This window comes from Saprolegnia parasitica (assembly GCF_000151545.1).
Source record: "Saprolegnia parasitica CBS 223.65 unplaced genomic scaffold supercont2.37, whole genome shotgun sequence".
In the NCBI taxonomy this organism is placed as follows: Eukaryota; Oomycota; class Saprolegniomycetes; order Saprolegniales; family Saprolegniaceae; genus Saprolegnia; species Saprolegnia parasitica.
In genome coordinates this window covers 72,031-99,524 of record NW_012156431.1, presented here as the reverse complement: position 1 = coordinate 99,524, position 27,494 = coordinate 72,031, and the positions used below count along the sequence as shown (strand labels likewise).

General features: G+C 59.3%; 15 protein-coding genes across 15 annotated transcripts in view; 5 read left to right on the top strand and 10 right to left on the bottom strand.

Annotated features, from left to right (window-relative positions):
* Positions 1 to 811, bottom strand: part of SPRG_20597 (hypothetical protein) — a gene marked incomplete at both ends in the record, with an annotated part of 1,479 nt that extends 668 nt beyond the window's left edge. Inside the window, one exon of the mRNA XM_012347668.1 lies at positions 41 to 811. Within this exon, the coding sequence (XP_012203058.1) occupies positions 41 to 811 (771 nt within the window). The remainder of the gene's footprint in view (positions 1 to 40) is intronic.
* Positions 812 to 2,368: 1,557 nt separating this feature from the next.
* SPRG_08341 (aspartate-semialdehyde dehydrogenase) lies at positions 2,369 to 3,556 on the top strand. The gene is made up of 3 exons (XM_012347584.1): positions 2,369 to 2,396; positions 2,443 to 3,206; positions 3,253 to 3,556. The coding sequence occupies exons 1-3, from the start codon at positions 2,388 to 2,390 to the stop codon at positions 3,509 to 3,511; spliced, it is 1,032 nt and encodes a 343-aa protein (XP_012202974.1). The 5' UTR covers positions 2,369 to 2,387; the 3' UTR covers positions 3,512 to 3,556.
* Positions 3,516 to 4,833, bottom strand: SPRG_08340 (hypothetical protein). The gene is made up of 7 exons (XM_012347583.1): positions 4,655 to 4,833; positions 4,467 to 4,603; positions 4,273 to 4,411; positions 4,104 to 4,220; positions 3,938 to 4,058; positions 3,820 to 3,892; positions 3,516 to 3,772 (listed from the first exon to the last, which is right to left on the bottom strand). Exons 1-7 carry the CDS (start codon positions 4,805 to 4,807, stop codon positions 3,598 to 3,600), a joined length of 915 nt encoding a protein of 304 aa, XP_012202973.1. The 5' UTR covers positions 4,808 to 4,833; the 3' UTR covers positions 3,516 to 3,597.
* A 491-nt stretch (positions 4,834 to 5,324) lies between these two features.
* Positions 5,325 to 6,176, bottom strand: SPRG_08339 (hypothetical protein). Its single transcript, XM_012347582.1, has one exon. The coding sequence runs from the start codon at positions 6,137 to 6,139 to the stop codon at positions 5,369 to 5,371; it is 771 nt and encodes a 256-aa protein (XP_012202972.1). The 5' UTR covers positions 6,140 to 6,176; the 3' UTR covers positions 5,325 to 5,368.
* Positions 6,177 to 7,295: 1,119 nt separating this feature from the next.
* SPRG_08338 (hypothetical protein) lies at positions 7,296 to 7,888 on the top strand (the record flags this gene model as incomplete). Its single annotated transcript, XM_012347581.1, has 2 exons — positions 7,296 to 7,369; positions 7,420 to 7,888. The coding sequence occupies 2 exons, from the start codon at positions 7,296 to 7,298 to the stop codon at positions 7,886 to 7,888; spliced, it is 543 nt and encodes a 180-aa protein (XP_012202971.1).
* Positions 7,889 to 8,816: 928 nt separating this feature from the next.
* Positions 8,817 to 9,400, bottom strand: SPRG_08337 (hypothetical protein). The gene has a single exon (XM_012347580.1). The coding sequence runs from the start codon at positions 9,391 to 9,393 to the stop codon at positions 8,839 to 8,841; it is 555 nt and encodes a 184-aa protein (XP_012202970.1). The 5' UTR covers positions 9,394 to 9,400; the 3' UTR covers positions 8,817 to 8,838.
* A 588-nt stretch (positions 9,401 to 9,988) lies between these two features.
* SPRG_08336 (hypothetical protein) lies at positions 9,989 to 11,261 on the bottom strand (the record flags this gene model as incomplete). The annotated part of the gene is made up of 2 exons (XM_012347579.1): positions 9,989 to 10,958; positions 11,008 to 11,261. 2 exons carry the CDS (start codon positions 11,259 to 11,261, stop codon positions 9,989 to 9,991), a joined length of 1,224 nt encoding a protein of 407 aa, XP_012202969.1.
* A 1,021-nt stretch (positions 11,262 to 12,282) lies between these two features.
* On the bottom strand, positions 12,283 to 13,579 carry SPRG_08335 (hypothetical protein; the record flags this gene model as incomplete). Its single annotated transcript, XM_012347578.1, has 1 exon — positions 12,283 to 13,579. The coding sequence occupies one exon, from the start codon at positions 13,577 to 13,579 to the stop codon at positions 12,323 to 12,325; it is 1,257 nt and encodes a 418-aa protein (XP_012202968.1). The 3' UTR covers positions 12,283 to 12,322.
* A 994-nt stretch (positions 13,580 to 14,573) lies between these two features.
* Positions 14,574 to 15,339, top strand: SPRG_08334 (hypothetical protein). Its single transcript, XM_012347577.1, has one exon. The coding sequence runs from the start codon at positions 14,595 to 14,597 to the stop codon at positions 15,267 to 15,269; it is 675 nt and encodes a 224-aa protein (XP_012202967.1). The 5' UTR covers positions 14,574 to 14,594; the 3' UTR covers positions 15,270 to 15,339.
* A 52-nt stretch (positions 15,340 to 15,391) lies between these two features.
* On the bottom strand, positions 15,392 to 16,242 carry SPRG_08333 (hypothetical protein). Its single transcript, XM_012347576.1, has 3 exons — positions 16,118 to 16,242; positions 16,015 to 16,070; positions 15,392 to 15,956 (listed from the first exon to the last, which is right to left on the bottom strand). Exons 1-3 carry the CDS (start codon positions 16,212 to 16,214, stop codon positions 15,480 to 15,482), a joined length of 630 nt encoding a protein of 209 aa, XP_012202966.1. The 5' UTR covers positions 16,215 to 16,242; the 3' UTR covers positions 15,392 to 15,479.
* A 911-nt stretch (positions 16,243 to 17,153) lies between these two features.
* On the top strand, positions 17,154 to 20,693 carry SPRG_08332 (hypothetical protein). The gene is made up of 2 exons (XM_012347575.1): positions 17,154 to 17,361; positions 17,496 to 20,693. Exons 1-2 carry the CDS (start codon positions 17,168 to 17,170, stop codon positions 20,653 to 20,655), a joined length of 3,354 nt encoding a protein of 1,117 aa, XP_012202965.1. The 5' UTR covers positions 17,154 to 17,167; the 3' UTR covers positions 20,656 to 20,693.
* A 57-nt stretch (positions 20,694 to 20,750) lies between these two features.
* SPRG_08331 (hypothetical protein) lies at positions 20,751 to 22,328 on the bottom strand (the record flags this gene model as incomplete). The annotated part of the gene is made up of 8 exons (XM_012347574.1): positions 20,751 to 20,804; positions 20,859 to 21,164; positions 21,212 to 21,347; positions 21,385 to 21,529; positions 21,576 to 21,648; positions 21,697 to 21,762; positions 21,813 to 21,881; positions 21,927 to 22,328. The coding sequence occupies 8 exons, from the start codon at positions 22,326 to 22,328 to the stop codon at positions 20,751 to 20,753; spliced, it is 1,251 nt and encodes a 416-aa protein (XP_012202964.1).
* Positions 22,329 to 22,863: 535 nt separating this feature from the next.
* SPRG_08330 (hypothetical protein) lies at positions 22,864 to 23,661 on the top strand. The gene is made up of 5 exons (XM_012347573.1): positions 22,864 to 22,910; positions 22,958 to 23,032; positions 23,077 to 23,134; positions 23,180 to 23,360; positions 23,412 to 23,661. Exons 1-5 carry the CDS (start codon positions 22,902 to 22,904, stop codon positions 23,581 to 23,583), a joined length of 495 nt encoding a protein of 164 aa, XP_012202963.1. The 5' UTR covers positions 22,864 to 22,901; the 3' UTR covers positions 23,584 to 23,661.
* On the bottom strand, positions 23,624 to 24,361 carry SPRG_08329 (hypothetical protein; the record flags this gene model as incomplete). The annotated part of the gene is made up of 5 exons (XM_012347572.1): positions 24,246 to 24,361; positions 24,126 to 24,197; positions 24,028 to 24,085; positions 23,794 to 23,983; positions 23,624 to 23,744 (listed from the first exon to the last, which is right to left on the bottom strand). Exons 1-5 carry the CDS (start codon positions 24,327 to 24,329, stop codon positions 23,624 to 23,626), a joined length of 525 nt encoding a protein of 174 aa, XP_012202962.1. The 5' UTR covers positions 24,330 to 24,361.
* Positions 24,362 to 24,566: 205 nt separating this feature from the next.
* SPRG_08328 (hypothetical protein) lies at positions 24,567 to 26,382 on the bottom strand (the record flags this gene model as incomplete). Its single annotated transcript, XM_012347571.1, has 5 exons — positions 24,567 to 25,378; positions 25,430 to 25,566; positions 25,612 to 25,897; positions 25,947 to 26,036; positions 26,086 to 26,382. 5 exons carry the CDS (start codon positions 26,380 to 26,382, stop codon positions 24,614 to 24,616), a joined length of 1,575 nt encoding a protein of 524 aa, XP_012202961.1. The 3' UTR covers positions 24,567 to 24,613.
* Between the last annotated feature and the right edge of the window lie 1,112 nt (positions 26,383 to 27,494).

Below are 27,494 nucleotides of genomic sequence, written 5' to 3'. Positions count from 1 at the left end.
ACTGGGCGACAATGGCCGACGACGGCCGCCGGCGTAGCACGACCATCTCGTCGTTGCGTTCCAATGGCGTCTCGGGCAACAACGTCTCTTGCACCGCGTCAGGGAGGAGGTGGAGGAGACCAGGTTTGAGCAGCCGCGCTTGGTCGTCGGCGGGTAGACTCCGCACCACGCGCTGCTGCTCGGCGAGCGAGAGTGGCATCAGGAACGGCACGTACTTTTGCATGCTGTCAAAGAACGATGTGTCGGTGAGCCACTCGAGCAGCGTCGTCTGGAGCAGCATCGTCTGGAGGCTTTCCGGAAGGTATGCAATGAGGCCGTGCTCGCACACGTCGTACATGTACCAGCGCCAGATGGGCACACTCCACGCGTAGAAGAAGCCCCACGCGCCGTAGCCGAAGAGGACAAGCGAGATGAGAATCCGGCGCGTAAAGTACTCGGCGAGGAAGATGGTCAATGCGACGCCCATGATGCAGCACGACGTGACGCGCAAGAGGAGGAGCGCGGCGCCGACCGCGTCATGCACGTCCGAGTAGTAGAGATTGAGCAAAACGACGTAGCCGATCGGAAATGAGAGGCCAAGACCGGCGATCGCGTGGTCGACGACGACAGCATCGTAGACGCTCAAGTCGACGATCGCATGGCCTTGCACGTAGAGGTACAGCACCGCAAGGCTCATGGCGGCGAGCCATTGGACGACGGCCGCATGGCCATAGACGTTGAGCACCATGGAGCAGAGGTGGTTCCATGAGGCCAAGTCGACCAAGGCCATGCTTCGTCCCTCGACAAAGGCGGTCCGATCCTCGCCGGCCATCGGTCGACGCTTTGTCTTGTCAACGTGTTGCGGCAGCAAAGTGGATATTTTATTATCATTTTTATTGTAGCTTGTGTTTTGTAAGGAAGCGCATTCTATTTGAGATTATCGTTTCAGTTTGCGCAGCATCGAATTGTATTTTTATCGTCCACACCAATAAAAACTCACACTATTTCGGTATCTTGTCAGGCAGCTAGCCATGGGTCCGAGACGATGACCTCGAAAGACCACGGCGACGAGTCCCAGTACGCACAAGATGGCAAAGGCACTTGTAATGTGCAACCCAGCGTGTACATACTTGTACGTACGGCGTCGAGCAACACCCAAGACATCGCGTCGGTTCGCTTGCACACTATTACTTTGTTGAAGTTGTGCAAACCGTATTACCCAATTGGTGTCGACGAATCCTGCATAAGAAAACGTGGCGCCACCATCATCATCCAAGCAGTCATTGCCGTCGAACCATGCATCCGCCAGCCAATGTCCGCCAGCAAGCGACGGCCGTGGGTAGATACGCAGCGCGCTGTATATCCGGCTCGCCGCGCAAAAAGAAGGGCCGACATCCAGGTGCACTGCCGCATCCGTGTCCATGGCACGGCCATCTCATGCGTCCCGTCGCCGTGCCGCGCCGAAGAAACGACTTGACGTTGCTTGTATTAGTCGGCTCTTTGCGTCGTCTAGCCGCACCCAGAGATGACGGCGCTCGGTAGCGAGTGAGTGCACTTGGATGTGGCACCGGGCGCCGCGTGTGCAACCACGAGGAACTTGCGCTGCGAAGAGTGCAGAGGTAACGGAACGGGCCACCATCGCGTGGGTGTAGCGTCGGAACATGGCAGTCCGACGTCGGCGTGCCATTACGTCACAGTCACAGCGGACCGACAGCAGCAACGGCCGCGCGTACTCACTGCTGCACACCAACTTGCGCTCGACCACCCGAGGCATCGCCACCCAAGCAATCCCATCTACATGAGCTCACTACACGCTCCATGTCCCGACGAGTAGCTGCGTACATTTGTCCAGGTAACGGGATTGCCACACTCGCTGGGTCTTGTCTTCCACCCCCAACAGTAGTGTACTAGTACTGGTTAGGTAGTACGTAATGTAAGACGAAGAAGACTCGAGTGCTGCAACCAAGCGGCGCCCTTGGAACATAGCGAACTGCCATGACCGCGCCAAATGCCATCTATATACACAGTCGTCAATGGCGCAGCGAGCGGTAAGAAACCAAGAACTGAGTGATTGCATGCTCCCCGTCGTGCGTCTTGGTGGCACCAGTTGCTTCCGACATGCAGGTGGGTCGATGCGCATGCTTGCATTTCGCCAAGCGCATCTCGCATGCAGAGATCTTGCAGCGTCTGCTTGTACCTGGCATCTCGTGGCTGCCTGCAGGCCGTCACCTGTCCATTCAATCCTGCCTTCCCGTCGACGGCGCGGCCACAAGAGCCGAGTTTGCGCCATAAGAATTAGATGCGTACCTACTTTTGTCCAATCATACTCGAGCAGGACCCGATGGCCCAATCACAAATGGCGCTGCTTCAAGCCGTGCGATCCCATTTTCCGATTTTTCGCACGCAGGATGGTCCAGGTAACATGCAGGCCAACGTGGCTGGCGGCTCACGGACCTCGACTAGGTTGGTATTGTGGGCGCTACGGGCGCCGTCGGGCAGGAGATCCTCGCAGTCCTCCACGACCGCAAGTTCGCAGTCACGAGCGTGCACCTCTTCGCCTCCGCGCGCTCGGCAGGCAAGGTCGTCGAGACGCCGTTTGGGCCGTCCACGGTCCAGCTCTTCACGGTGGAGGCCGCGCGCGCCATGGACTATGTCTTCCTCGCGGTGTCTGGCTCGTTCGCACTGGAGCACGCCGAGGCGATTGCGGCGCCCGGCGGCGCGGTCGTCATTGACAACTCGTCGGCGTTCCGCATGCAGCCGGCTGTGCCGCTCGTGATTCCCGAGATCAATGGTGCGTCCATTGGCGCGAAGCGGCTGATCGCGAACCCCAACTGCACGACGGCGATCGCAGTCATGGCGCTCTGGCCGCTGCACTGCCACTATGGCATCCAAAAGATGATCGTGTCGACGTACCAGGCCGCGAGCGGCGCCGGCGTCGAGGGCATGGACGAGCTGCTAAACACGACCAAGGACGCGCTCGCAGGCGCGCCGCCGTCGCATAAGGTGTTTGCGCACCCGCTGGCGTTCAATGTGATCCCGCACATTGACGTCTTCCAGCCAAACGGGTACACGAAGGAAGAGATGAAGGTGACGTGGGAGACCAACAAGATCTTTGACGAACTCGACATGAAAATCAGCTGCACGGCCGTGCGCATCCCGATTTTGCGCGCGCACTCGGAGGCGATCACGATCCAGACCAAGCGCCCGATCGCGCCCGCCGATGCCCTGTACGAGTCCAGACGATGACGACATCTGATTGTGTTTGCATACTAGCGCGCTACTGCGCCAAGCCGACGGTGTCGACGTTGTCGACGAGCCATTGGCCAACAAGTACCCGATGCCCCTCCACGCCACGTCCAAGTACAACATCGAAGTCGGCCGTGTGCGCCAGAGCATCGTCTTTGAAGAGCATGGCCTGGACCTCTTCGTTTCGGGCGACCAGCTCCTCCGCGGCGCCGCGCTCAACGCCGTGCTCATCGCCGAGTACCTCGAGAAGCCGTACCCGTCCAAGTTTGCCAAGCAAGTCGCATAGACGACCGATCTGTACACTCCATTTCCCTTGTTCCTTTGTTATGCATGTCTTTCTGCGTCGTGTCGAGACTGCTGGACGCTGCAGCCTCACAATCCGTCGTCGTGGTCGTCGTGGTTGTTGCTACGGGGGCGCGAGATGGCGCTGCCGAGCACATCAAAGCCCGAGCCGCCCAGTCGTTTGCTCATCGGTATCGACACGGTCGGCTTGAGGGACATGGTCACCTCGGGGTCGATCGGGCCCTTCCCACGCTCCATGCGTTTCCTGTAAAGTGCATGAGCCGGTAATCGATAGAGACATGGATGTAGTACTTGTGCTTGAAGGCCAGATGAGACTGCATCATCGCCCGCTGCTTGGCGTCAATGTCCTTTGTATCCAGCACCTCTAAAGGGCAGGATCGCCTCCATGCTTGAGCATAGCAATTCGTACGCAAATGGGCGCCGGAAAAAATGATGGTGTTTTCCCGGTACTTGGGCGTCGCGTTGACATGGTTGTTGGTCAGATTCAGGTCACGAAGGCAGCGGAGGCCCCCGACGAGGGCGAAGACGTCCTGTGTGTCGCTGTTTTCAATGAACGAGGTGGTACTAGTATGTACTTCCATGTCGCTGATGGCATTCCGTGCGAGGTTGAGCTGTTCGAGACGACCAAGCGCCACTAACGGTGCCGCGCGTTGCACATTGCAATTGGCAAGGTTCAGCACGCGCAGGCAACGCTACCCAAGCGACCTCAGTCCGTGCGGACTCACGGTGGAGGATGTGTCGTACGCTGAGCGTCGCGAGCGAAGCGGCATCGTCCAAGGCAAAGCCAGTTGTCGATACATTCTGGTTGGCCAAATGCAGCTCTGTGAGCTTGCTGCAGTGCTCGAGGCCTTCGAGCCGACATATCTGGTTGCCTTCGAGACACCTAGAACCAAGTGCAAGGTCGTGGTCGCTCGCTGGTTGTGCCACGTCATAGGTACAGTTTTTCGAGATTGACGAGCGCATCGAGGCCTTCCATGCGCGTGATGCGGTTGTCTTGAAGGTGCAATTGCGTCAGCTGCGACGCGAACGCGAGGTTCTCGATCGTTTGGATGCGATTGCCGTAGAGATACAGCACCTACGAGACCACGATGTTGTCGTCGTCGCATCGCTTTCCAAAGATGCCGACCTTGAGATTCCGGCAAAGCTCCAGGTTGGCAATGCCGGTTAGCTTCTTGTTGGTGAGCGTGAGGTGCGTGAGACGTCGGAGGTAGTGGTCCGCCGACTCGTCCTTGGCGACACTCGTCTTGCTCGCGTGCACGAGCATGTCCGTCGAGATCATGGTACCTCGTTTGTTTGGTGGGACACGACCAGAAATAGCTCTGCAACCCAACGCCCATCCACCTCCGTGCAACGCCCGGTGATCGCGTCAGTCCACGACTTGAACAGTACTTTGCCACAAGTGTTGGACGACCGATCCGTTGGCGGCTACTCAATCCTCCCGACATGTGCGTGCATTCAACACGGTCGGTTCCGAACCTAACAGCGACTTGGCATCAACGGCGCGGTCAAGTGCCCGCTGGCCACATACACTGGCGTGGCATTGGAAAAGCATCGTAGGTAACGCGTGCACGCCGCACGGCGAGCGATGTGCAAGATAGTGGCCATTGAAGAGTGGCATGCGCACCGATCCCCAACAAGTTGGCGCATCGTCGTAGCTTTGGCTGTCGTACTCAGAGGTGGAGCGGTGACGAGCATCCTGGCGAGCTGCGTTGGAAGACGATGCGAAAGTCGATTTTGGTTTGTGGCCGCAGCTTCGATTGCTGCGTGCACGCAAAAACTTGTCGTTGTACGGCTATTATATATAAGGGTCCTAACTCTAATATCATCGTCTCGTCGCTCCTTAGAGGAGCTTGAAGAACTTGTAGTACGTCAGAATGTGCTTCCACGAGAGGTACGAGCGGAAGTGGCGGTACTCTTGCGGCGTCAAGTTGAGCCACTTTTGCAAGATCATCTTTTCTTCGAGCGCCAGATGCGCAAGCGACCCGCGGTAAAAGAGGTAAAAGTTGTACTGGAGCTCGACGAGCTCGGCCTGGCTCACGTTGCCTTGGGCCGCGATGAGCTTCTCGAGCCGATGCACGATCTGGTCGGTCATCGAGTGGTCGGCGTGCTGCGCCTCGAGCTCCTCAAAGTCTTCCCAGCAGCCGTCAATGTTGTCGATAAAGTACTTGAAGAGCTCGGCGTCTTCAAAGTTGCCGTGGTCGTCCAGCTCGGTCAAGAACGCGTTGAACTTGGCGCCAAGGTTGTACGCGAGCTGCGCGCGGGCGGTCGACGCCGTGTCAGGAATGCGTGCAATCATCTTGACCATTTCGCGCATGCACGCGCGGAACCGGTCGTGGCGGCGGATCCAGCCGCGGACGCGGTGCGCGTTCGGGTGCAGCGAGTAGTTGCGGACCCAGAACATGTCGTCCTTGACCATGCCGAGCACGAGCTCCTGGTACTTGCGCTCCGACTTGCCGGCGTGGATGCCGTGGTTGAGCAGCTCCTTCTCGAGCTCGGCGTTCGAGGCCGACGACGAGTTCTTGAGCGCCGGGTCGGTCGGCTTGGTCACGGTGATGTCGCCCTTGGACATGGCGCGGATGACGTCGTTGACCGACACAACTTTGGGGGCCATTTTGTCTTGTGTGATGGGTCCAACGGAAATCGAAAAGTGCTGCTGCGACGCTGCGTCTGGGTGCATTGGCAGGCAAAGCAACGTATTTCGTGCGCGGCGTATCCATGCCACCGAACGTCGCACCAGCCACCAGGTGGCAAAGCGATCTAGGTGACCTGCGTGCGCAACGCGCCGTGGGATCCGTCCGTGCGAATTCCCTTAGCCAAGTACAGAGTGGCACCGCCCACGTCGGACAGGCGTGTCTAGCCAGCTGTCGACGAATCAAATCGACGCGTTGGCGCATCCAGCGCGCGGCGCCGACTTGGATGTCAGAATTGCGTCGTCTCGCGTTTTGCAAGCGTACGGCGCGCATATCGCAGTCGCGGCGGCAGCGTCTTTCCGCCCGTTCTCCGGAGATGGCGTCCTGGCGGCGCGTCTCGGATAAGGCAATTGCAGTGGACGCGCATGGGATGGATGGGCAGTGGCGAGTTGACGTGCAAAGCCATGCCCTTTGGTGTGTCGCCCATCGAATGCAGTGTATAAAAACACACAGTTTGCAATCGGTTTTGCGATCGCCAGAAGCCAGATGGCGCCTGCTGCAAATACTGTCGGTGCGAGTCGGTGCGGTGCCATTTCTTTGTATCGGTGGCGCCGCAGCCATCGGCGGCAGCTCATAAACAAGGATGCATCGCTGGTGTAAAGAACCTCCGCGTTGCACCAAGTCTTCCACAACGCATAGTGCAATATCAAGTATGCAATATCAGAGGGTTGACATTGCCCTTATGCGGTAATTCGCAGGTTACGCAGGCAAAGCTCGGATGCGAAGCTTGCACGTGCCGTATCGGAAGTACTGTGTGGCGTTAAGTTCATCTACGATCCATCGATGTCACATGAAATAGTGTATGTTTGGGATGCGAATCCCGAGCTGTGCTACTCGTTGGCCTGATCGATGGAAGGACGCCCGGCGAGATGCAGTAGCTTGGACGCGACTGATCTATCGTTCGTTGCTTCGATACAGTACTACGCGGGAATAGAGCGAGCATGGTATGACGCCATCCTAATTGAATTGCCGTCAACCACAGAGAAACGATCCACACACCATTTCATGAACGACTGGAAATCGTGTGCGCTACACACTATTTTGCCTGCCAAATCCCTTTTCAACGGCAGGCAGAAGATGCGCTGGAAGAAGCTTATTGTCCGCAACCTCCCGTTCGACGCGACCCGCGCCGAGGCCGTCGGTCTCTGCGGGTACCCGCTGCCGGCGCCCATCGACGCCGACGCCTCGCTTACGAGCCCAGCCTCACGGAGGTCCAGGCGGCGTGCCCGGCCTTCTACCGCTTCGAGGCCGGCAAGCCGACCAAGAATGGCATGCCCGCGATGCCCGCCCGCTTGTACCTGCAGTTTCGAAAGGACCCCGATGAGCTGCTCAAGGTACTCGCAGCGCTCAATGGCAAGGCCGTCGAAAGCAGCAGTGGCGTCGCGGCCGTGCTCGAGGCTGCGGTCGCGCCGAACCAAAAACTGCCCCGCGAGAAGCGGCGCCGCGACAACAAGGTCAACACGTACGAGCGCGACCCTGAGTTTGTCGTCTTTCTCGAGGAGCTCGAGAACCCGACGGTGCCGGAGCCGATGGTTGGCGACGGCGACGACGCTGAGGCCAAGCCTGTGCCCGCCCTCGTCAAGTTTCTGAACGAGCGCCGCAGCAAAGCCAAGGTACTCATTCCTCATGACGCACAAGACATCCATCCTCATACGTGGGGTGTCTCATAGCTGCGGGGAGCGTCGACAACGTTTGGGCGCAATGGAAAACCCCTGCAGAAAACCAACAAGCCCGCACAGGTAGTACGCTGACCACATGCACTCGCTCTCGTCATTTGGATGCTCATCGCGTGGCATGATGACGGTATGTAGAAGGGCAAGTCCAAGAAGACGACGATATCGACCGAAGTTGTGGATGCGACAAACGCCAATGCAGACACGACCAAAAATGGTAGTGCGTCCTTCCCAGTAAGTAAGATGTTATCGCATGGATGTGCATAGGCCAACGCAAGCAGCGCGAGCGTCGTCGCAAGGACCGCGCGCCTGTGGCCGACGAGCCCAAGATGGAGCTCCAGCCAGGCATGTTTCGCATCATGCCCAAGGCAGCCCGACGGTGAGCGTGCCGGCCCCGCCGCTGCCACCGCCGCTGCCCGTGTCGTTGAATGCGGCCTCGATGTCGTTCGAGATGCCACCTGCACCGACAGACGAAGGCGGTCGTGGTGGTCGCGGGCGAAGCCGGTCGGGCCGAGGAAAGAAGCCCAAGCCGGAAGGCGGCCGCGGCGGTGGTGAGGGCGGCAATCCTCGCGGCAACGGCGGCCGTGGAGACGGCAACGGCAGCCGTGGAGATGGCAATGGCAGCCGTGGAGATGGCAATGGCGGTCGTGGGCAGGTAGGATGCGGCATCCTGTGTGTGTCATGTGAAGGCTGACGCACATTGGGGTTAGGGGCGACGGTCGAACAAGGGTCCGAAGAACGCGCCTCCGCTTCCCACATCGTAAACGGTCGGGGCCCACTCGTCGTCCCGCCGCCCACAACTTGACTACTGTACAGCACACGTTCCTGCTCGATGCTGCCATGGGTGGCGGTTCATCGGCCGCTTGCGCCGCCAGCCACCCGATGGCGAATATGCAACATATATACATATATATATTAGGGTATTGGGTGATAGATAAGAGTTTGATTCACGGCTCGTCGTCGGCCGCCGTTGTCCACGGACTGCACGATGCATGGAGCGTCGTCGTCGCAATGTACTCGGGCGGAATTTGCTGCCAGACGTCTTGAACAACCTCGGTCTGTAGCCGGCTGTGTAAATAGGCAGGCACGTCCTTGAACGACGCCGTCGCGAGTGTGAGCAGATCCGGCTTGCGCGGCGCCGGCGTATTGAGGACGCGGAGGCAGTCGGCGGCCGAGACGGTAATGGCAATCGCGATCGTCCGGCCCGGCGGGAGGCACGTGTACGGTGGCCGGATCGTATAGAAATCGTGCGACGCTGAGAGGTGCAAGGCAATGAGGTACTTGGTTGGGTTGGTCACGTGGACGACCGCCATGGCCGACGCGCCAGGCACGAGCGTTAGCGCGACGTGCTTGCTCGGGCTGCAGACGACGCTCGGGTATTGGATGGACGAGGGCTTGACGCAGAAGGCCTCGGGGAAGGCGGCCAGTGGGTGCACCTGGCGTCCGTCGTCGCGTGGCAGGCTCTGGACAAGACCCATCGTTTCCAAGACTGACGCCAACATTGTTGGCAGGGTTTCGGAAAATCAGTCGCTGTGACGTGGCAGCGTGACAAGCGTCGAACGTTCTGGCCCGCAACGGCTCGCCCCAACGGCAACCGCCCGCTTGGATGGATGACTTGCGCGAAGTAGCAATGACCCGCCGAATTGAGGTCGTCGGCCTTGTTCGTCGGGCGATGAAGCGCCGTCTTTATGCACAGAAGAGCGCCCTCCAGTTACTCACGACCACAGTGGTCAGAAGCAAGGCCAAGTGTCGCGCCAGAATCGAACCCAAATTCAGCACAAGCCTCCCATGGCCAGTCGGCGAGGCCAGCGATACGAGGCAGAACGTAGCGACGCCTCAACTGACGTCAACCTCTGTTTTGATTTTCTCGCAGCCAACAAGGTTGCGAGTGGCGATCTGCGAGCGTACGACCGACACCCCAATTCCTACCAAAACCTCTTCTCAGACGACTCTCTTTCATTCAAAATCATTTTTCAATTCCACACACTCAAACACCCAAGAGCTAATGTAGTAACTCGTCCAGAAGTTCCCGCGACCCCGCGACACAACTCTGTACTTTGTAATAAACATACGAGTGCGACCGCAACCTCAACTGTCCTAGAACGCCTCACAAGGCTGTGGCCGCGGGCTTGAGCCCACGCCGCGACGACGAAGCAAATGCGGCGGTACAATCTCAAACCGAAACGCGCATGGAATGTACTCGACATGGAGGGCGTCGTTGCGGACGAAGCGCCACGCGTGGTCGAGGACGTTAGCGAGCTCGTTTGGGCAGCGCGAGGCCTCGGCCGCGACCGTCGCGTAGTGGGGCACGAGGACGCTCTCGACACGGAGGCAGTCGCGCAGCTGAAGATGACTCTTCTCATACACGTACAAGCGGTTGCGTGTACTCCGTGTGAGCGCGATCGTGATGGTGCGGGCGCCGCCCGGTGGCAAGACGAGAAACGGCGGCGCAATCGAGTACCGCGTCGGACAGAGTGTCTTGAATTTCACGGCGAGTGCCGCGCCCTTGCTCATGTTGCGCACATCAAAGAGGCACGTGTTGCCAAAGGCGTGGAACTGCAGCGTCTCTTCGTCCATGCAAAAGGCGAAGTCGAGCCGCCGCGAAGCCAGGTAGAGGCGGCGCGGCGCTGGCAAGCGCGGCAAGAGCCGCCCGAGGTGCGTGGCCTTGACAGTAAAGCGCCCCATCTGCTTGGCACCATACACCCCGTCGTCCGAGCGCGCTTCGACCAAGAGCTTGTGCGTCCAGAGCTTCGTCGTCGAATACTCGGTACTGCGAAACGTGAGCCGGTCGACTTCGTCGTCCGCGAGCTCGATGACAATCGCGATCGACTCGTGCGGCCCGAGACGCCCCGTGTTGGGCGTCACGAGGATCTGCCGCCACAGCGCCTTGGGCGTGCGCAGCTTGAAGGTCAGCGACACATCGTTCGACGGGTTGCGAAGCGTGAACGACTGCTGCCGGCTCAAGTTGGCGTCGAGGTGCGCCAGCACGACAGGCGGGTCCAGCTCCAGTCGGATCACCGGCGACGAGGCTTCTTGGGTCATGCTATCGTCTTCCTGGGGGTTGGCACTCCCCGGACTGGTCGCTTGGCGCGGCGACAAGACCCGCGAGCAAGGACGCGCCGTCCTCGACCACCGCAATCAGCGCCGGCGGCATCTGTGGCAACAAGCGCATGGTCCACGCAAGTGCCGCATATGCGTCGTGGAGCTGCAGGATCGCGCTTTTTCTTCGTGACACGCGGGCCGTCGCGAGGGTCTCGAGCAGGGCGACGTTGCCGCGAAGGAGCTGCTCGATGGCGCCAATGTCGTCGCCGCCGCGGGCGACGATAGCTGCAACGACGTGCACGTTGTGCGCTAGTACCTCGCTCGCCATCGCGATTGTGATGTGGTTGGCACCCGCGTTGTAGCACCCAGAATTACTCATCTAATCCGACAACGACAACGTTCCACGATACGCAGGTGGTCCTTCCTGCACGACGACCCATGTTGCACACGCATAAAGCCGCTGCAGGTCCTTGGCTGCCAGATCTCGTCGGCGTCAGCGATTCCGCGCCAATTCGAATGAGGGTACCCTGAATTCGAAGATCGAAGCAATGGACTTCGAGTTTGCTGTCACGTGACGCGACGTAACCTCGTGTCTAAGCAAGGGGCGATGGTCGAAGACGACAGCCGTGTCTTCATCTAACGCAACGACCACACCACGAATTGTACTCGGCTGACCCGAATCAAGGAAGAAGTGTGCTTTGGTGGGCGCCACAGCGGGCTCGTCGTTGCGGGGTCTTGGACCCCGGCTATCAAAGATTTCCTCGCGGCCTCGGTCTCCTGGCACGGTACCACGAATAGCTGACTCTGTGCAGTCGTCCGTGGGGCTATAGCGATGCAATGATGGAACGCAAATCAAGCAAGCTCATCGTTACATGGTCAAGCGTGGGGACAAAATCGGCCTGCGCTGTGCGAGCACGCGAGGTGGTGCCTGAGCGATGCACCCCGTTCTGATATGATCAGATCCCATTTGGATATCTGGTGATACCATTTGGATATCTGGTATCAATACCATTGTGATATCTGGTGGGATTTGTCCCGAGCGTTTGCAGTGGCCGTGGATTGCACGCGAGGAGGCTACCGTTGCGGTCCAGTGACGTGGCACTCGTGCGTGGCGTCGCAAGAAAGGCGATCTTGGGTATCCTGGTCACACCAACAGTTGGTCTTTCGATCGTTAGTCACGTGCGCGCCGGGCGATGGCACAGCGATTGCGTTCACAGGTGCGTGGTAGCGTACGGTACGCTTGCGCTGGAGCCAGCCGCCCTTGGCCCGCCCAACCGTGCATGCCTCGATCAATTGCACCCACGAGACGACGACGACGACGACACTTATGTTGCATACTAGTTCGACCCACGGACTATCGTATGCTTGCAGAAGCAAAGAGCCCTCGTCTCAGTCGGCCGCGACGACGAGGTCGACCATGCACGAGATGTATGTCATGCTCTTGACGTCGGCGTCGAACGTGGGCCACATGGACTGCACGATGCGCTTGATATCGTCCTTGGAGCGGCGCGTCTCGACTTCGACGGACGGCGTCAAGCCCGTGAGCACGATGGCTTCGATGCGCAGCGTGTCTTTTAAGCGGACGGCGCCGCCGAGATGGCGCGCCGAGCTCTGAAAGGTTTTTGTAAAGCAAATGCGAAGCTCCGCGCGGGCTTTCGGCGGCACGAGCTGGAAGGACGGCGAGATGCGGTACCGCGCCGGCGCCGTTGTGAGCACCTTGTATGCGACCGGCGACGATGCCTTGTTGTGCAAGTAGATAATGGCCGAGCTCTCGAGGCTATAGAGGCGCAGGCTGTGGAGGCACGTCTCAAACTGGTTCGTGGTGGCCGTCACGTGGAGGGGCGAGGCGATCGTCATGACGCCGGCTTCGAGGAAGAGGAGGCGCGTGCACTTGACGTGGAACGTGAGCATCTTCTCGTCGAGACGCCACGCCTCCGTGGTCGCATCCGCGGCCGCCCACAACGTCGCGTACAGCTGCTGCTGCTCGTCGTACTCCATGCACTCGAGCTGGTCGTAGACGTCGTCGTGGACCTTGAGCAGCTGGACCTTCACAGGGTGGGCCCACGTTGTGGTGCATTGGCGCGTGTTGGTCTGGATGAGCCGCTTGGCTTCGTGGTTGGGGATCTCAATCGAGATCGTAAGGGCGCTCGACGGCCGGAGGACGCCCTTGTTGGGCGTAATGACATAATGCTGCCGGTACTTCGATGGCGTCTTGATCTTGAAGAGGATCGACTGCGATCTCGAAACATTCGCGATCTCAAGCGTGTGCTTGGGCGCCAAGTTGGCGTCAAAGTGCAGCTCCATGGGCGAGACCGAGATGAGCGTCGCCGGCGTCTTCTTGGCCGTTGCGGACGCCGTCGTTGTCCACGCAGTCGACGTCGACGAGACGTCTTCGGACGGGACGTGGAAGACGTTGTCCTGCGTGAGCGCAGTGGTCCACTCGAAGCCGTCGAGGCCGTTGGTGTTCCAGCCCGACCCGGCCGACGACTGCGACTCGCGGTACGGGTTGTGCGGCGGCACGTCGGCCGAGACGAGGGATCCGACCGTGTCGAGCGAGTAGCGCGACTCGCCCGTCGCGGTGAGCTGGAAGTTCTCGGCGCTCAAGATGTCATCGACGCTGAGGCACAGGCTGCGTTCGGCGAGCATGAGAAGGATGCGGAAAATGACACTGTCGCAGCGCGGCCGTCGTGTACACTGTAGGCGCCGCGTGTAACGAGTGGGACGAGAGAGCGAGCGCTTCGTCGGTGCCACCTGCGCGTGAGGTGCAATGTCATTGATGCCAGTGCGGTAGCAGGTGCGGGCCGAGATTGGCGGCGTCTCCGCCGACACCGAGACGCCGACAGCGCCGCTCCGAGGGCTATGAGCTGGCTTCAATACACGATGCATGGAACCGGCGACGGCCGAGGCAATCACATGCTGCCCACATCCGGATGGATCCATCGGTTTGACACGACAGCACATCAAGTGCGACTGCGTCGGCTCGTGGCTCACGATTGCTCTCAGTACCGGGTCCGTAGCAGTACTGGGATCTGTCCGAGCACACGACGAATGAGACCAACCAAGATGGCGCCGTCGATAGCCTAGCCCATTTATAACAACGTCTATCGGACGCTGGCGCAGATTTTTGTCCAAGCACTAGAGGTACAAGTCCACTGAGACTGCATCTCCAATCCGCGCATGGACCATAACCAGGATGTTTATTGTAGTAGAGAGTGCAGATTACGTTTAAAGTTGCTCGTGCAGGACGGGCGGGTCTACGCGAATGCCTCAAATTATGGAGCTTACCCGTCTCCAAGGTCATAGTATCGCTGGCGTGATTGAGCAAGAGGTCGGGAGCATGGGTTGCTCGTCGTTGCAGTACGCATTTGCAATTCAGGTCTTTTTGTGTTAGTTTGTTGTGATTCATTCGAGCCACACCGCTACCCACGACCACTTTGCACTTTGTTCTCTTAGCTCTGCCACCCCGGGTCTGCACACTAGAGGTTCTCGTCATGCGTCCTAGTGGAGGTCCATGGCGGCCGTTGAGACAGATGATTGAAACGTCCTCAACCTCTCGGAAATCTCTGCCAATCTCGTCCTAGCATGGAGTCGCGTCCCGTAATAACACCACGACGTTGAGCGTGTCTCCATTAATCAATTCACCACATCCACCACAGTCACCATGCGCCTCAGCAACAGCAGCTCGAGCAGCTCGAGCAGCTACATCAACAACAACTCGCCCGAAGATTACCTCGCGCTCGGCGCGAGAAGCATCTCGGACATCCTCGCCAAGGACTCGGGCGACGACAAGAGCACGACGTGGAGCCACGTCAAGGACAACGACGGCGTCTCCATCGACCGCGGTATCGTCGACGGCTCGGCGTGGAACGCGATCAAGGCCACGACGACCGTCGACTGCGCCGCCGACGACCTCGCGGCCAAGCTCAGCGACGCCTCGCAGATGCACATCTTTGACGAGATGACCGACAACTGCCGCGTCATCGAGGCGCTTAAAGAATCAACGTCCATCCGGTATGTGCAGGCCAAGCCGGTGTTTCCGACGACGGCGCGCGACTTCCTCGTCGTCACGAGTCAGCAGCATTTGGACGACGGCTCCATCGTCATTGGCACCAAGAGCGTCGAGCATGATAGCGTGCCTGTCGACAAGCACTTCGTGCGCGCGCACACGCACGTGTCGGGGTACATTGTTCGTCCGCTGACGCCGACGTCGTGCTCGGTGACACTGATTGTGCACATGGACCTCGGCGGCTACATGCCGGCGGCCGTCATCAACCTCTTGTCGGTCTCGTCACCGATCAAGCTCATGAAGCGGCTTCGCCAGCTCTACGCCGCCTAGCGCGTCCGAGACCCCTGACTGCCTTTGACTATATCGCTATCAACTAATTTACACGACTTTTGCACATCAATTAGGTCTCTTGCGCTGTGGACCGGAGTCGGGGACCAACGAAAAGACAGGCGGTCGAAGACAAGCAGCGAGTGTGGAAACGATTCTACGACTCTGGCATGTACCTAAAACTCTATCCTACAGTAAATACTACACGTGGGTTTACGACCAGCCGAGCTGCGACCCAAAGTAGCTGTAGATCATAAAGAGCACCCAGAGGTAGCTCAACGGCACGCCCATCATCCAGAGCAGCAAGAAGACGAGGAGGAGGTTCCCGCCGCCCATGCCGGACGCGACGGCTTGCTGTTGTGGCGCCTCGTCGTGCTCGCGGCGCTGGCGGGCGTGGTGCATTGGGTGGCGCCCACGCATGCCGCCGGGACCGCCAAAATGGAACGCAAAGCCCGGGCCGCCAAAGTTGGACACGTGGACGCGCTGGCCGCCCATGCCGCCCATGCCGCCTTGCTGGAAGAACATGTTGAACGGGTCCTGGCCACCAAAGAACGCTTGGAAGATCTCTTCGGCGTTCTGCGCGTTGAAGTTCGGGTGCATGCCACCGCCATTGGACTGGCCGTTGACGCCGGCCTTCCCAAAGCGGTCGTACGTCGTGCGCTTCTCTTCGTCCGAGAGCACCGAGTAGGCCTAGACGCATGCATCAGACGCTGTACATGCAGATATCATTGCTGTTGTCGTCGTCTACCTCGCCAATCTCCTTGAACTTCTTCTCGGCCTCATCTTGGTTGTCCGGGTTCTTGTCTACCAGCATGCATGAGCCTCGTGGCAGCGCGATGCGCGCGGTGTACCTGGGTGGTACTTGATGGCGAGCTTGCGGTAGGCCTTCTTGATCTCGTCCGCGGACGCAGTCTTGGGCACGCCGAGGACGTCGTAGTAGTCGGCCATGCTGCTGCTGCGAATCCGCTTTGTTGCTACTGCCGAGGCAAGAGGCCAGCGGCCGGTTCATTTTATTGATTTCGTGGCTCGTTTTGCCTTTTTATTCTATTGTATACAGTTACCAAGCTATGCATATTATATAACACGGTGCAAATTCGATTGGAATTCTATGACCCACGGCCGCGCCACGTCGCCATTGGTGGGAAATACAGCGTGAAAAAAACGATGTGAAAAACACGTGGTCGACGCGTGGTGTGTGTTTCTTGCACCGTGCAAATCCCACGTGCCAAGGTCGAGACCGACGAGATGGATCGGAGATGGAAGCGCGCTAACAATACCTTCGTTGGACCATGTTCTACCTTTCTGGCCCGTCGTCGTGTGTGACGCGCCAGTCGGCGGCGGCCACACCATCCTCCAACTCCGCCTCTCGCTTGGCTGAACACGCTGGTTCGTTCGCCTACAACAATGCAGTGTAGCCATGTGTGATGACGCTAACCTCGCCTAGTAGTACAGTTTGTGATAGCTAGGACGGGAGGCTCCTGCCGCACCGAGTCGGCCAAACGCTTGAAGCCCGTGGCACGAGCGTCACGAAGCCTGTCCCGCGCGCCACGACTATTTGCCACGTCATGTGGCGCACGTTTTTCACATGTGAAAATAACACGCATACAAAAAGCAAGGTTTTCTCGCGCGGCCCTTCGCAAGGGCGATTCCCGGTTTGCGACGCTTTCCGATTTATAGTGATGGTAACCGATAATCCAAGGGAATGCCTCGTCTCGTATCCGGATGACGCGAGCAGGTGGCATGGTACGTGGTGCGATTTTAGCCAATCGGCGGTCGTTTTTCAAGCGAAAAGACACTTTGGCGCAAGGCCATTGGACAAAACTCGTCGCCAAGTGGTGTAATGCACCGTATCACATCGCGATGGCCGGCGGCCGCCATTTCTTTTCGGCGGCGGTGGCAGGATGAGCCTCCGAACCAAGGTCGTCGCCTTGGACATTGAGGCGCCTTGCAACTCGAGCGTCGCCTTCGAGCCGTCCGACCTCGTCGTCTTCGTCCTCGATACCCATGGCATCAAGCATTCTCGCCACGTCACCATGCGCAACCTCCACACGCGCCGCCCAACGATCTTTAGCGTCAAGACGCTCAACCCGGAGCGGTACTTATCAAGCCCAGCAAAGGCACGCTCGCACCATCCGAGACCATCCAGATCAAGATTGAGCTGCGGCAAGCGCTCTACGACGAGATTGCACTTCGCCAAAATAGCCAAGAGGCGACGGTCGTGACCGATAGGCTCCTCATCCAAAGCGGGACGCCGTCGACCGAGTCGGGCGATGGCGCGTGCCGCGAGTCGCTGGCGTTCCGCGGCAAGGACAAGAGCGCGGCGAAAGACCACGCGTGGGCGACGGCCTGGAAAGCCCTCGGCCCACGCGACGTTGTGTCCAAGAACTTTATCATGCGCTTTGAACCCACAATCGAGTTTACGAGCCATACGCCGCACGTGCTCCTGCAGTCGGGCGCGAGCGTCCTCTCGCAGACGTCAGCCTTCTCCGTGGACCCGCCGCCGTCCGAGACGAATCTGTCCCACGCCCACTTTCTGACCTCGATCGACGACTCGGCGCCGCTGCCGCTACCCGCCTCTGTGGTTGTCCCGAAGAAGGCTTCGTCGCCGACACCAAAGACGCCGAGTGCGCGACCGCTGCCGTCGCAGGTCGTGCCGTCGCGCGTCAAGGCCGACCGGTCCGGCCTCCTCGTGGCCATCACGCCGGCCGCCGACGTCTTGCCTTTCACCGTGCCAGCCCACGACGCCAACGTCGGGTCCTGCGACGTCTCGATCGAGAACCGGTGCTCCAAAGTCGTGGCGTACACCGTGCGGATTGAGAGCAAGTTCAAGTGCAAGGCCGTGCCATTCAAAGTAGGCTGGCTGGACGGACCGGACAAGACCAATGTCCGCCTCGAGCTCGCGCCGTCTCTGCATAAAGAGCTCTTGCAGCGTCTGCGGTCGCACGACGCGTCGCCGCTGCCGCAATACAAGGTGCGCGTCCAGTGCATGGAGCTCGAGCTCAGCGAGATCGCGGCCATGACGGCCTTGCCGTCGTACGACCAGACGATCGAGTACCTCAAGGACCTCTGGCACCACGCGTCGGACGCCAACAAGAAGATTCTTGTCCACAAATACGTCACGTCGTTTGCGCTCGAGGTGACGGCGCCCGTGCCGATTGACCGGTCGTCGGACGCACCGGCCTTGCGCCGCCATGACACGGACGATGACGTCACGACGCCCGACGAAGGCCGCGCGTCCGAAGTGAGCGAGTGCGCGTCGTTCCAGACAGCGTTCACGCGGGCGCCACCGATGCGGCCCATCATGACGCCGCTCGAGCATTTGCAGTACCAGCGGTCGCTCAACCAGCACTTGTTGCCGCGCAACACGATCGACGACTTTCGGGAAACACTGTTTGATGACATGCCGCCGTCGTCCGGGGACGCGCCACCGAGCGAATTGGGGCCGTCGACGGCCGTCTTGGAGGGCGTCAAGGAAGGCGACGACGAAGACGCGACTTCGAGCCACCTCTCGAACGCGCCGCCGCTCGAGCGACCGTTTGCGACAAGTGTCGACACGAGTCGCTTGCGATCCGCGAGTCCGTTGCGCCGGCAGCTGTCGGCCAGCGTCGGCGACAAACCCAAGCCGGCGGCGACGACCAAGATTGACCTCTTGGCACCGATGGACGACGACGCTTTGGAAGAAACGCAGGACGCCTTGGAGCCGCTGCCCGTGCACTTTGAAAAGCCGACCGAGTACGATATGCGCAGTAGCACGGTCGCGAACCGGGATACAGTCGCGCACGCCGAGTACCTCCCGATGCCAGAGACCATCGCCGAGGCGAGCGCGAGCCCGCGCCGGAGCAGCGTCCGCTTTAGCCTCGATGACATGGACATTCTCGCCTCCAAGTACATGCCCGTGGCAGTGACAACGACCGCCAAGCCGAAGCCGTCGTTGTCGCTGGTGCCGCCACCGCCCGTCGTGGCCGCGCCCGTCGTGCACCCGCCGGCACCGGTCATGTGGGCACCGATGCCGACGGCGTCCATGTCACCGCGTCATGACGTCAACATCATGGCATCGCCGGTGGTCGCGGTTGCGATCAACATGAATACGCCGCGGTCGTCACTGCACGTGGCCGATGACATGACGAGCGAGGCGTCGATGACGGTCGACAACGCGTTCGCGTCCTTTATGGGGCCGTTGTCGCCGGCGCCGTCGTCACCACGGGCGTCCGTGTCGCTCTCCGGCGACATTGACACACTTCCCACGCGCCCTGTCGTCGTCGTCCTTCAAGAAACGACCGACGACGACGACAACGACGACAACGACCACGACCATGGCAACGACAAGGACGAGGCACCGGTGCCGACAACGCCGGTCGCCGACCCCGAGGCCATTATTGCTGTCGAAGCGCCTACCGCAGACGAGGATGGTCCGTCGAGCCCGTCGTCCAAGGCCCACACGATCGACGATGCCAATTCTGGCTTTTCGATTCTGACCTTCCCCGAACCCGCTGCCGCCGGCGATGCGACGGCCGACGACGACGCCCACGAGTCGGTGCCCGACTCGTCGACAGGCGAGCTCGAACCCGTGCGCCAAGGCAGCGGGCGCAGCTTCTTTCCGAAAGCGATCCTCAAGACCTTTGCGTTCAAGGAGACACCGGACGACCATACCCCGCTCGAGATGCCGGACGAAGCGTGGATCCGCCAGTCCGAGTACGACGCGCGCCACGTCGAGCAGCCGCCCAAGAAGATGAAGTCGTTCTTGCGGGCGTTTGAAAAGAACTATGCAATGTCGATGCCGACGCCAACCGGTCTCGTGAGCCTCTCGCCGCAAACGCTCTTGTACCACTTGGACGTGGGCAAGAAGCCAACCGGCAAAGTGACGCTCCAGAACACGTCGGCGCACTGCGTCGCCTTCAAGATCAAGACGGCGCAGCCGCAGCGCTACAAGGTCCGGCCCAACCAAGGCTACATGGAGCCGCAGACGAGCTTTGCGATCGACATCAACTTGCACCAAGTCGCGTACGACGAGCTCATGTGCTATAGCAACGTCGAGCTCAGCGACGTGCGCGACTGCCTCCTCGTCGAGACGATTGCGATGCCCAACAAGAAGAACGTGCTGTCGCTCAAAGCGTCCACGGACCCCAACAGCCTCCTCAAAGTGCTCTGGGCCAACACGGACAAGAAGTCGATCCACGCCTCCCGCCTCTTTTGCGAGTATGCGTTCGATGACAGCCAGTACCATAGCTTCTCGAGCTCCAACACCGGGTCTTCGTCCTTCATGGCCAAGGACGCGGTCGGGCCGCGCCTCGATCGGATCGAGAGCCTTCCGTCCATGGACGAAGGCCATACGCCGCCGCCGTCGCCGCGCCGCCATATCAAGAAACCCGTGCTCCGCGACGCCTTTTAGAGTCGAACTGAATAGAGTGTTGTTGTTATTGTTGTCGCCGTCATTGTGGACAACTTGCCTTGTCGGAAATGTCCTTTTCCGCCAATGGGTGAGTTCTAGACGACAGGGGCCCAATCCGGCAACGCCACGCGCACATCGAACGTGTCGCCCTGACTTGATAGTTTGATACTTTGTGGCGATCGACGCGGTGGGAGTATTCTTACCTTGTAGCGGTACGCGTGAAGCCACAAGCCTTGGCATTCGAGCTGCTCCCAGTTGAACGAGGCGGCCTCGCCGTCGCGGCATGTCGGGCACAGCTCGTCGTGGAGCACCGGCGCCGTCGGCAGTGGCCGCTTGACGGGAATGGACGCCAGAAACGACGACGGGCCGTACGTCGGGTCGTTGGCGATGGGGAACCCGAGCAACTGCAGATGCACGCGGATCTGGTGCTGGCGACCCGTGAGCGGGAGACACTCGATGACGCTGAACTCGTCGGAGGCTTGCAGGACGCGGATGAGGGTTTGGCTCGCCTACATAGTATATCGTTGCGTCGACGCGGTCTGGAACGATCAAAAACCTTGCCGTCCAGCGCGCACCCATGCCGGTTCTCACTCTCCGAGATGCGCTTGAGCGGCGCATCCACCTTCCAGTACGGCGTCAATCGGTCGTCAGCGATCGTGACAACGCCAGAATCTACGCGAGAGGCTCCCACACTGCATGATGATGCCCCGGTGCACGGTACCAAACGACGGAAACACGGACGACGCTGCGTCACGTTCGGGCGTCGGGAAGCGACCGGCGACTTTGGCCACGTAGAACTTTTGCATGCTTCGGTCCACGAGCTGCTCCGACATGGTCTGTGCTTTCTCGGGCGACTTGGCGAGGACGAGCAAGCCTATGTGGTCGGCGTCGACATGCATCCACAAGCAAGTATGTTGCACCGGACGTGAGGCGGTCGAGGCGATGCACGGGATACAGCGGGTGGCGCTGATGGTCGATCGCCAAAATAAACGTCTAGCGATATCCTGTCGTCAGAGAAGCTAAGCGAGGCAATAGGCCTACCATCGAGTTGTGGCGGTACGCACCGCACGGGTGCACGGGAATCGTGCTTGGCTTGTTGACGACAACCTATATATGTCGATGCTATACCGCCCATCGACCTCGCTTGGCGGGTGTACCATGTCGTTGTCTTCGTACTCGATCATGCTGGCGCGAAAGGAACGGACACGCGGCTCGTGGCGGTGCATCTACGCGGGATTTATGTGCGCTGTAGGCAATCGTGATGCGTCTACGCTGTGCTCGAGGTAGTCGCCGTCCCGGACCAACGTTGTCGTCGTTGCGATGGCGCCGTTGACGGTGATCTTGCCTGTCTCGATGGCCTGCGTGTAGTACGACACGTCAAAGCCGCCAAACTCGGAGAGGAAGAGGTCTAAAAGCGTCTTGCCGAACCAGCGCGCCTTGACGTGCACCTGGAACGTGTGCATATATGGCGCGACGTGGCGGTAGCCGTCGGTCGTCGTCGTCGTGCTCGTCTCGGCCGCCATGGCCTCGATGTCGTCCCGCATCTCGCAGTGGAACTCGCGCTGACCTCGCCGCTTCCGAGGGTTCGTCCAGCTTCCGTCGGCGACGAGCGCAGCCTTCTTCTCGGAGCGCTGCCGCTTCTTCTCGAGCCGCTTCGCTTCCTTCTTGCTCATGCGGAAATCCTTTGCATTTTGACCAATCCCATCGCGCTCAATGGTGATTGGTCAAAAGCATCCCAAATTTTCTCGTCGGGTAGACTGCGACCCCAGTCGATAGGTTGTCCTTGAATCGTAGCAACAGGCAATCGCGACCTGCGGAGATGGCCTCGACTAGGATGGTGCGCGCATGCCTTGCTGCCGCTGTCATCGTGCATGGCACGACGGCGGTGCAAAGTGGCAGCGCCATCCGATTGGTCGTTGGACATTGCATTTCAATGTATCTCCACCAATCCAGAGCCTTTATGAAATGGATTGGCTAAAAATGATACCATGAATAAAGATCGTCAGGACGTGGCAGCTCCGACGGCTCTGAATGGCCTGAGCCCGTCGAAGCTCTGATACAACCCCGTCGAAGCTTATAGGTACTGGCCAATACGCTCTTGCGTACAACCTTACGTTGAAGCGCTCGAAAAACGAACATATCGAGCGACGGGACAATGTAAAACATCGAAGATCAACGGTGGCCGCCGTTGAGAGCATGCCACAATCCATTTGACGTTGCGCCAAGCTCATCCTTCCTTACGGACCATGGAACCGGTAGGCGCGTTGTCGTCATGACCAATAAGTTGATGCCATTGATATAGCTCTTGCACTTGTTTGACAACGAAGCCGACGACGTCAACCTGTCGCCTGACCAAGCGCGCGACGTTTTCAAGCTCGTACCATACCGTAGCCATTGAAGAGACTCTGATAACTGCCATAGCTCGGCCTCGACCTCACGGAAGCGCAGATCAAGCAGCTCGACGACGTCCCTCTAGATGGTACAACGAGCTGGATTCATTCTAGTTGTTGAGAGTAGTGTCTAGAGTTTATGCGCACCCTCGAAGCGCAGACGGCGACGACCACGATCGAGGTCTCGGAAGTCGAGCCCAAGGAAGAAGCAACGATCTCGTACAACCAGCTGCACGAGTTTCTCCGCTCGTGCAATCTGGACGTGCCGCAAGAGTCGATCCTCGAGTTCCTCGCGCAGCAGTCCAACTCGACCATGTACAACTTGTCACCATTTTCCTTTTACATGGCGAACCAATATGGATGTAGCACCGAGGCGGATCCGCTGGTCTTCGACAAGGAAGGGTTTGCGCGCTTCCTTGAGCAGCTGACGCCGTCTCCGTCGGCGTCGCCGGCGCCGAGCCCGGCCAAGCCAATCAACCCGCGCGCCACCCAGAAGAAATCCAAGTCCAAGGCGCGCCGCCGCCACCGTGCGCCGTAGACAATTATGTTCAATAGTATGTAGACTGACTACAAACTTTTTACGTTGCACGCTCATGCAAGAACGCGTCATGGTCCGTCTCGAGCGCGTGGAAATCCCTGAGGAGTTTGAGACACCCGTCCTTCTCCAAGCAGCGGTAGGCCGCGCTGGCTTCGTCCGCACTAATCACGACGTCGCGCAAGCGATCTTGCCAGTAGGTAGGAAGCATACTTGGCGTAAAGGTCCTGGAAGCGCTCGAGGTGGGGGTCCGAGATGGTCATGTCGCAGCTTTTTAAAAAGTAAGCGAGCTGGTGCGGCGTGACGTGATCGCGCCGGAAGTGGTCCAAGAGGTGCCACTCGTGGCTGCCCTCGTCGAGGCTGCGCGCGGCCTTGTACTGGCAGTCAACGATCGCGAGGAACTCTACCGCGCGCACGGTCGCATGAGCTATCGCGTTCAAGCTTTACCCGCGAACGAAAGCAACTCGAGCTCGTTCACGTGGTCTTCGTTGACCGTGAGCCCGAGCTACGGCAATGAATACACCAGCGAATCGAAAGCGACGTACGAGCTGGAACATGCGCAGGGCTTGCACGGACGAGACGTTGCCGTCCATGTTGGTGTCATAGTAGGTAAACAGCTAGCAGGTTCGCATTCCTAGTACAAGCTAGTATCGAAAGCAACGTACCGAGCGAATACCAGCGACGTCGTCCGAGTCCAAGTGCGCGGCCCGCGCTTCGTACGCCGAGTGGAGCGCCGCCGCAAACGCCATGTCTCTTTTTAGCGTGTTGGGTTGCAGTCGTTTCAGCGTCCTTTTGTCCTGGGGTTTGACTGTATCGACATGATACCCTGGGCCATGGGAGCAACCATTTCCAACCGCCCCCCGTCATGCCGCCGACTTCTGACTTGTTCAATAGGTGCACCCCGGAGCCTTCTTGCACATATACCCCCGTCGTGTCCACTCTACGGTGCGATGTGTGTGGTAGCGTGCATGCACATCAAGTATTTATCGAGTCACATGGAGAACAAAGGCTAGCAGGATCTGCACGGCGATCCTCACGACGCGAGGTTGGCTTGGCCATAGTCGTACACGGGCGCTTTGTTGTGCATCCGGTCCAGGAAGGGCTTGGCGTTGATCCAGATACCGGCTGTCACGTCCGGGCTGTCGTTCCAGAGCAAGTCGAATAGGATCCGATTCTCGTACCCATTTCTGGGCACGCCGTACGCGTACCCACTCGGGCACGTGACCCGGTGTCCGTCCGAGACGTCGCCGAGCGTCCAGTGCGCAAACGAGCTCTCGGTCGTCGCATTCGTAAAGCACGCGGCACGAAAACCTTTAGTCGATGTGCAGTCGTGCGAGGCCCAGCGCGCGGTCGTGCCCCGGGGCATGGCCACGCACGCCGAGAGGTCCGAGGGTTCGTTCTCGGCAAACGACCAGATCATGGCCGCCATGCGGTTGGGCGTCAAGTTGTCGGGCGACGGGATCTTGACGTTGCACTCCATGAGGCGCGGCAGCTGAGCATTGTCGATGAGAAACTCGTTCGGACCCACGTGGCCGTCGGCGTTGATGAACCCATATTGGATCTCGCTCGTCTCGGGGCGGAATAGAATGTGGTCGTTCTCAATCGTGCTTGTCTTCCAGTTCTTGAAGCTGCACGCAGGGTACGGCTGGAACGGCAAGTCGGGTTCTTGCCACCCGCAGAGGGTGTACTTGTGGAAGAGGAGTTCGTCGCCAATCGGCGAGTAGTCCGAGACAGAGAGAAAGGCCACGCGCTTCCCGGATGCGAGAAGCGCTTCGTACGTCGGCCAGCTCGCGCCGTCCTATATGGAATGATTGTATGTGGTTCGAGATGCAGAGGAAGCGTCGTGTACCTGGACGTCGGACGGCTTGAAGATTTCGCTAACGTCGAACGCTTGCTTGATGTAGTCGAGGAGCAGCTCGACCTTGTGCCACTTGACGAGATTGATTTGGTCGTCGAAGTAAATGAGGACAAATTCGCCCGCGTTTTCTACATGCCATGGTTCGACATGTCCTATGGTGCATTTCTGTCTACCTGGCGCATGGACCCAGGTCGCGATTTCCTGAAGCGCGTGCAGGGCCGGGCGCTGCTGGTGCGCGGGGATGCTGCTCAGCGACGGCTTGCACCCGACGGTCTCCGAGTCCCACTGGATCTCCATGCCAAGGAGCTTGGCGATCGCGTTGATACCCGCGACAAAGTCGTCGAGCACGGGCAAGTCAAAGCCGCCGCAGTGCGCGATGCGCAGGTCGTCGTCGACCCAGTGCACGTCGAGCTCCATGAAGCGCGCACCCATGCGCAGCTGGTCCGTCATGCTAAAGAGCTATGTCGTCGCGCATGAGCCACCCGAGAGAGAGCGCAACGACAGGTACCTGGTCGTTGGTGTGGACGACGAGGTTGCTCGTGAACCACGGAAAATACTTGAGGATGCTTTCAAAAACGTGGTCTTCGACGCCGTAGCCCTACAGGACGACGTGCATGAGGACGACACGACGAGCGGCGAGGGCATACGTCGACCAAGTTGATGGCCGAGTTGTGCGAGCCTGGGAGCTGCGCGTGGCAGAGCGAGTGCGTGTAGGCGAGCTGGCGCTGCAGCTTGAGCGCGTGCGCGGCCCACGGATCGATCTCGACCGACCCGCGGTCGCAGACGAGCACGCATTCGTTGTTGTCGGTGCACTTTTTGACCTTTGTACACGAGACGTCCTTCGGCACCGTGTCGACGATGTCATCCGTGTCACTGAGCACGCGGCTGGTCGAGGCGCCGACGGCGAGGGCCAGCGCGACCGCTGTCCAGAGGCGTCGCATCATCGGGGCAAAGATATTTTGATGCGACGCTCAAAGAACGACGCCCTCCACCGGGTCGCAATCATAAAATACAGTCGTGCCTTTTCATGTTAAACCCAAGTATACATTGAATGTGTGATATATAAATAGTAGGACCCCGCCTAGATTCGTAACTGACTGCACCTTCTCTTGATAGTTGGACGGCTGCCGAAGTCGGCATCAATGATGCTAGGTGCAGCCGGGAGATCAATGATTGTGCAGCCGGGAGCTACTTGGTATCGCGCACTACACAATTGTACGACTTGGAGCACTTGAAGTAAATGCATCGAGTGCAGGAGTCTGGCAGAAGGAAAGACTGTGTATTACCCAGAGACGACAACCCATGCAACAACGGCAAGCTACTCTTTGCCCAGCTGTTGCACTTTGAGCATGAGCTCACAGAGCATTTGACTGTGTCCAAGTCTTGACGGGACTTTGGCTTCTTGTCCAGGGTAGGAGGCGAGGAGTACCCTGGCACGTTTGCACTACCTAGGGTGCACAAACTGTCTATGGACCCTTGGTACACTTGGTGGTAAAATGGAATCTCGGCACCGCGCATTGCACTTGGCTATGTATGTACAGTGTACTACAAGCGAAGAGGACGCAGGCCGATCGAATGGGTAGGGCTCTTTTCGGGACGAGACGTCCGATCCAGCGTTTGCTTAAGGAAGTATTTTCCTCGCGGCGAAAAAGCGGGTAGTCGTTCAGCTCGACAACAAATTCGCAAGTCATTATCATTGTACCGTAGAAAAAGTGGATGAATTACATCTAGTGAGAGAAACAGAAAGAGCACTATGGATCTGCCGACCGACGACTAGTTCTGGCGAAGGTTGCGCTGCCACGATGCACCCTGCGTCGCACCGGGAGTGTAGGGCTGAGGACCTGGGCCGGGCTGAGGGCAAGGCTGCGGGCCTGGCTGTGGGCCGGGCTGAGGACCAGGCTGAGGACCAGGTTGCGGGCCTGGCTGAGGACCTGGCTGAGGACCAGGCTGAGGACCAGGCTGAGGACCAGGCTGAGGACCAGGCTGCGGGCCAGGGGCAGGCGGGTTGTAAGGGCCAGGTCCTGGTTGCGGACCTGGGTTCGGGCCAGGCTGAGGA

Coding starts and splice junctions, on each gene's coding strand:
- SPRG_08339 (XM_012347582.1), bottom strand. CDS start 6,139: ATGGCCCCCAAAGTTGTGTCGGTCAACGACGTCATCCGCGCCATGTCC.
- SPRG_08340 (XM_012347583.1), bottom strand. CDS start 4,807: ATGATCTCGACGGACATGCTCGTGCACGCGAGCAAGACGAGTGTCGCC. Junction 4,412..4,466: donor CTCGTCAATCTCGAAAAACT/GTACCTATGACG, acceptor ACTTGGTTCTAG/GTGTCTCGAAGGCAACCAGA. Junction 3,893..3,937: donor TTTTTCCGGCGCCCATTTGC/GTACGAATTGCT, acceptor CCTGCCCTTTAG/AGGTGCTGGATACAAAGGAC.
- SPRG_08332 (XM_012347575.1), top strand. CDS start 17,168: ATGAGCCTCCGAACCAAGGTCGTCGCCTTGGACATTGAGGCGCCTTGC. Junction 17,362..17,495: donor AAGACGCTCAACCCGGAGCG/GTACTTATCAAG, acceptor CGTGACCGATAG/GCTCCTCATCCAAAGCGGGA.
- SPRG_08330 (XM_012347573.1), top strand. Junction 23,135..23,179: donor CGACGACGTCCCTCTAGATG/GTACAACGAGCT, acceptor AGTAGTGTCTAG/AGTTTATGCGCACCCTCGAA. Junction 23,361..23,411: donor CAGCAGTCCAACTCGACCAT/GTACAACTTGTC, acceptor ATATGGATGTAG/CACCGAGGCGGATCCGCTGG.
- SPRG_08334 (XM_012347577.1), top strand. CDS start 14,595: ATGCGCCTCAGCAACAGCAGCTCGAGCAGCTCGAGCAGCTACATCAAC.
- SPRG_08337 (XM_012347580.1), bottom strand. CDS start 9,393: ATGTTGGCGTCAGTCTTGGAAACGATGGGTCTTGTCCAGAGCCTGCCA.
- SPRG_08341 (XM_012347584.1), top strand. Junction 3,207..3,252: donor ATCGCGCCCGCCGATGCCCT/GTACGAGTCCAG, acceptor TTTGCATACTAG/CGCGCTACTGCGCCAAGCCG.
- SPRG_08333 (XM_012347576.1), bottom strand. CDS start 16,214: ATGGCCGACTACTACGACGTCCTCGGCGTGCCCAAGACTGCGTCCGCG. Junction 16,071..16,117: donor CGCCATCAAGTACCACCCAG/GTACACCGCGCG, acceptor GCATGCTGGTAG/ACAAGAACCCGGACAACCAA. Junction 15,957..16,014: donor AGTTCAAGGAGATTGGCGAG/GTAGACGACGAC, acceptor GCATGCGTCTAG/GCCTACTCGGTGCTCTCGGA.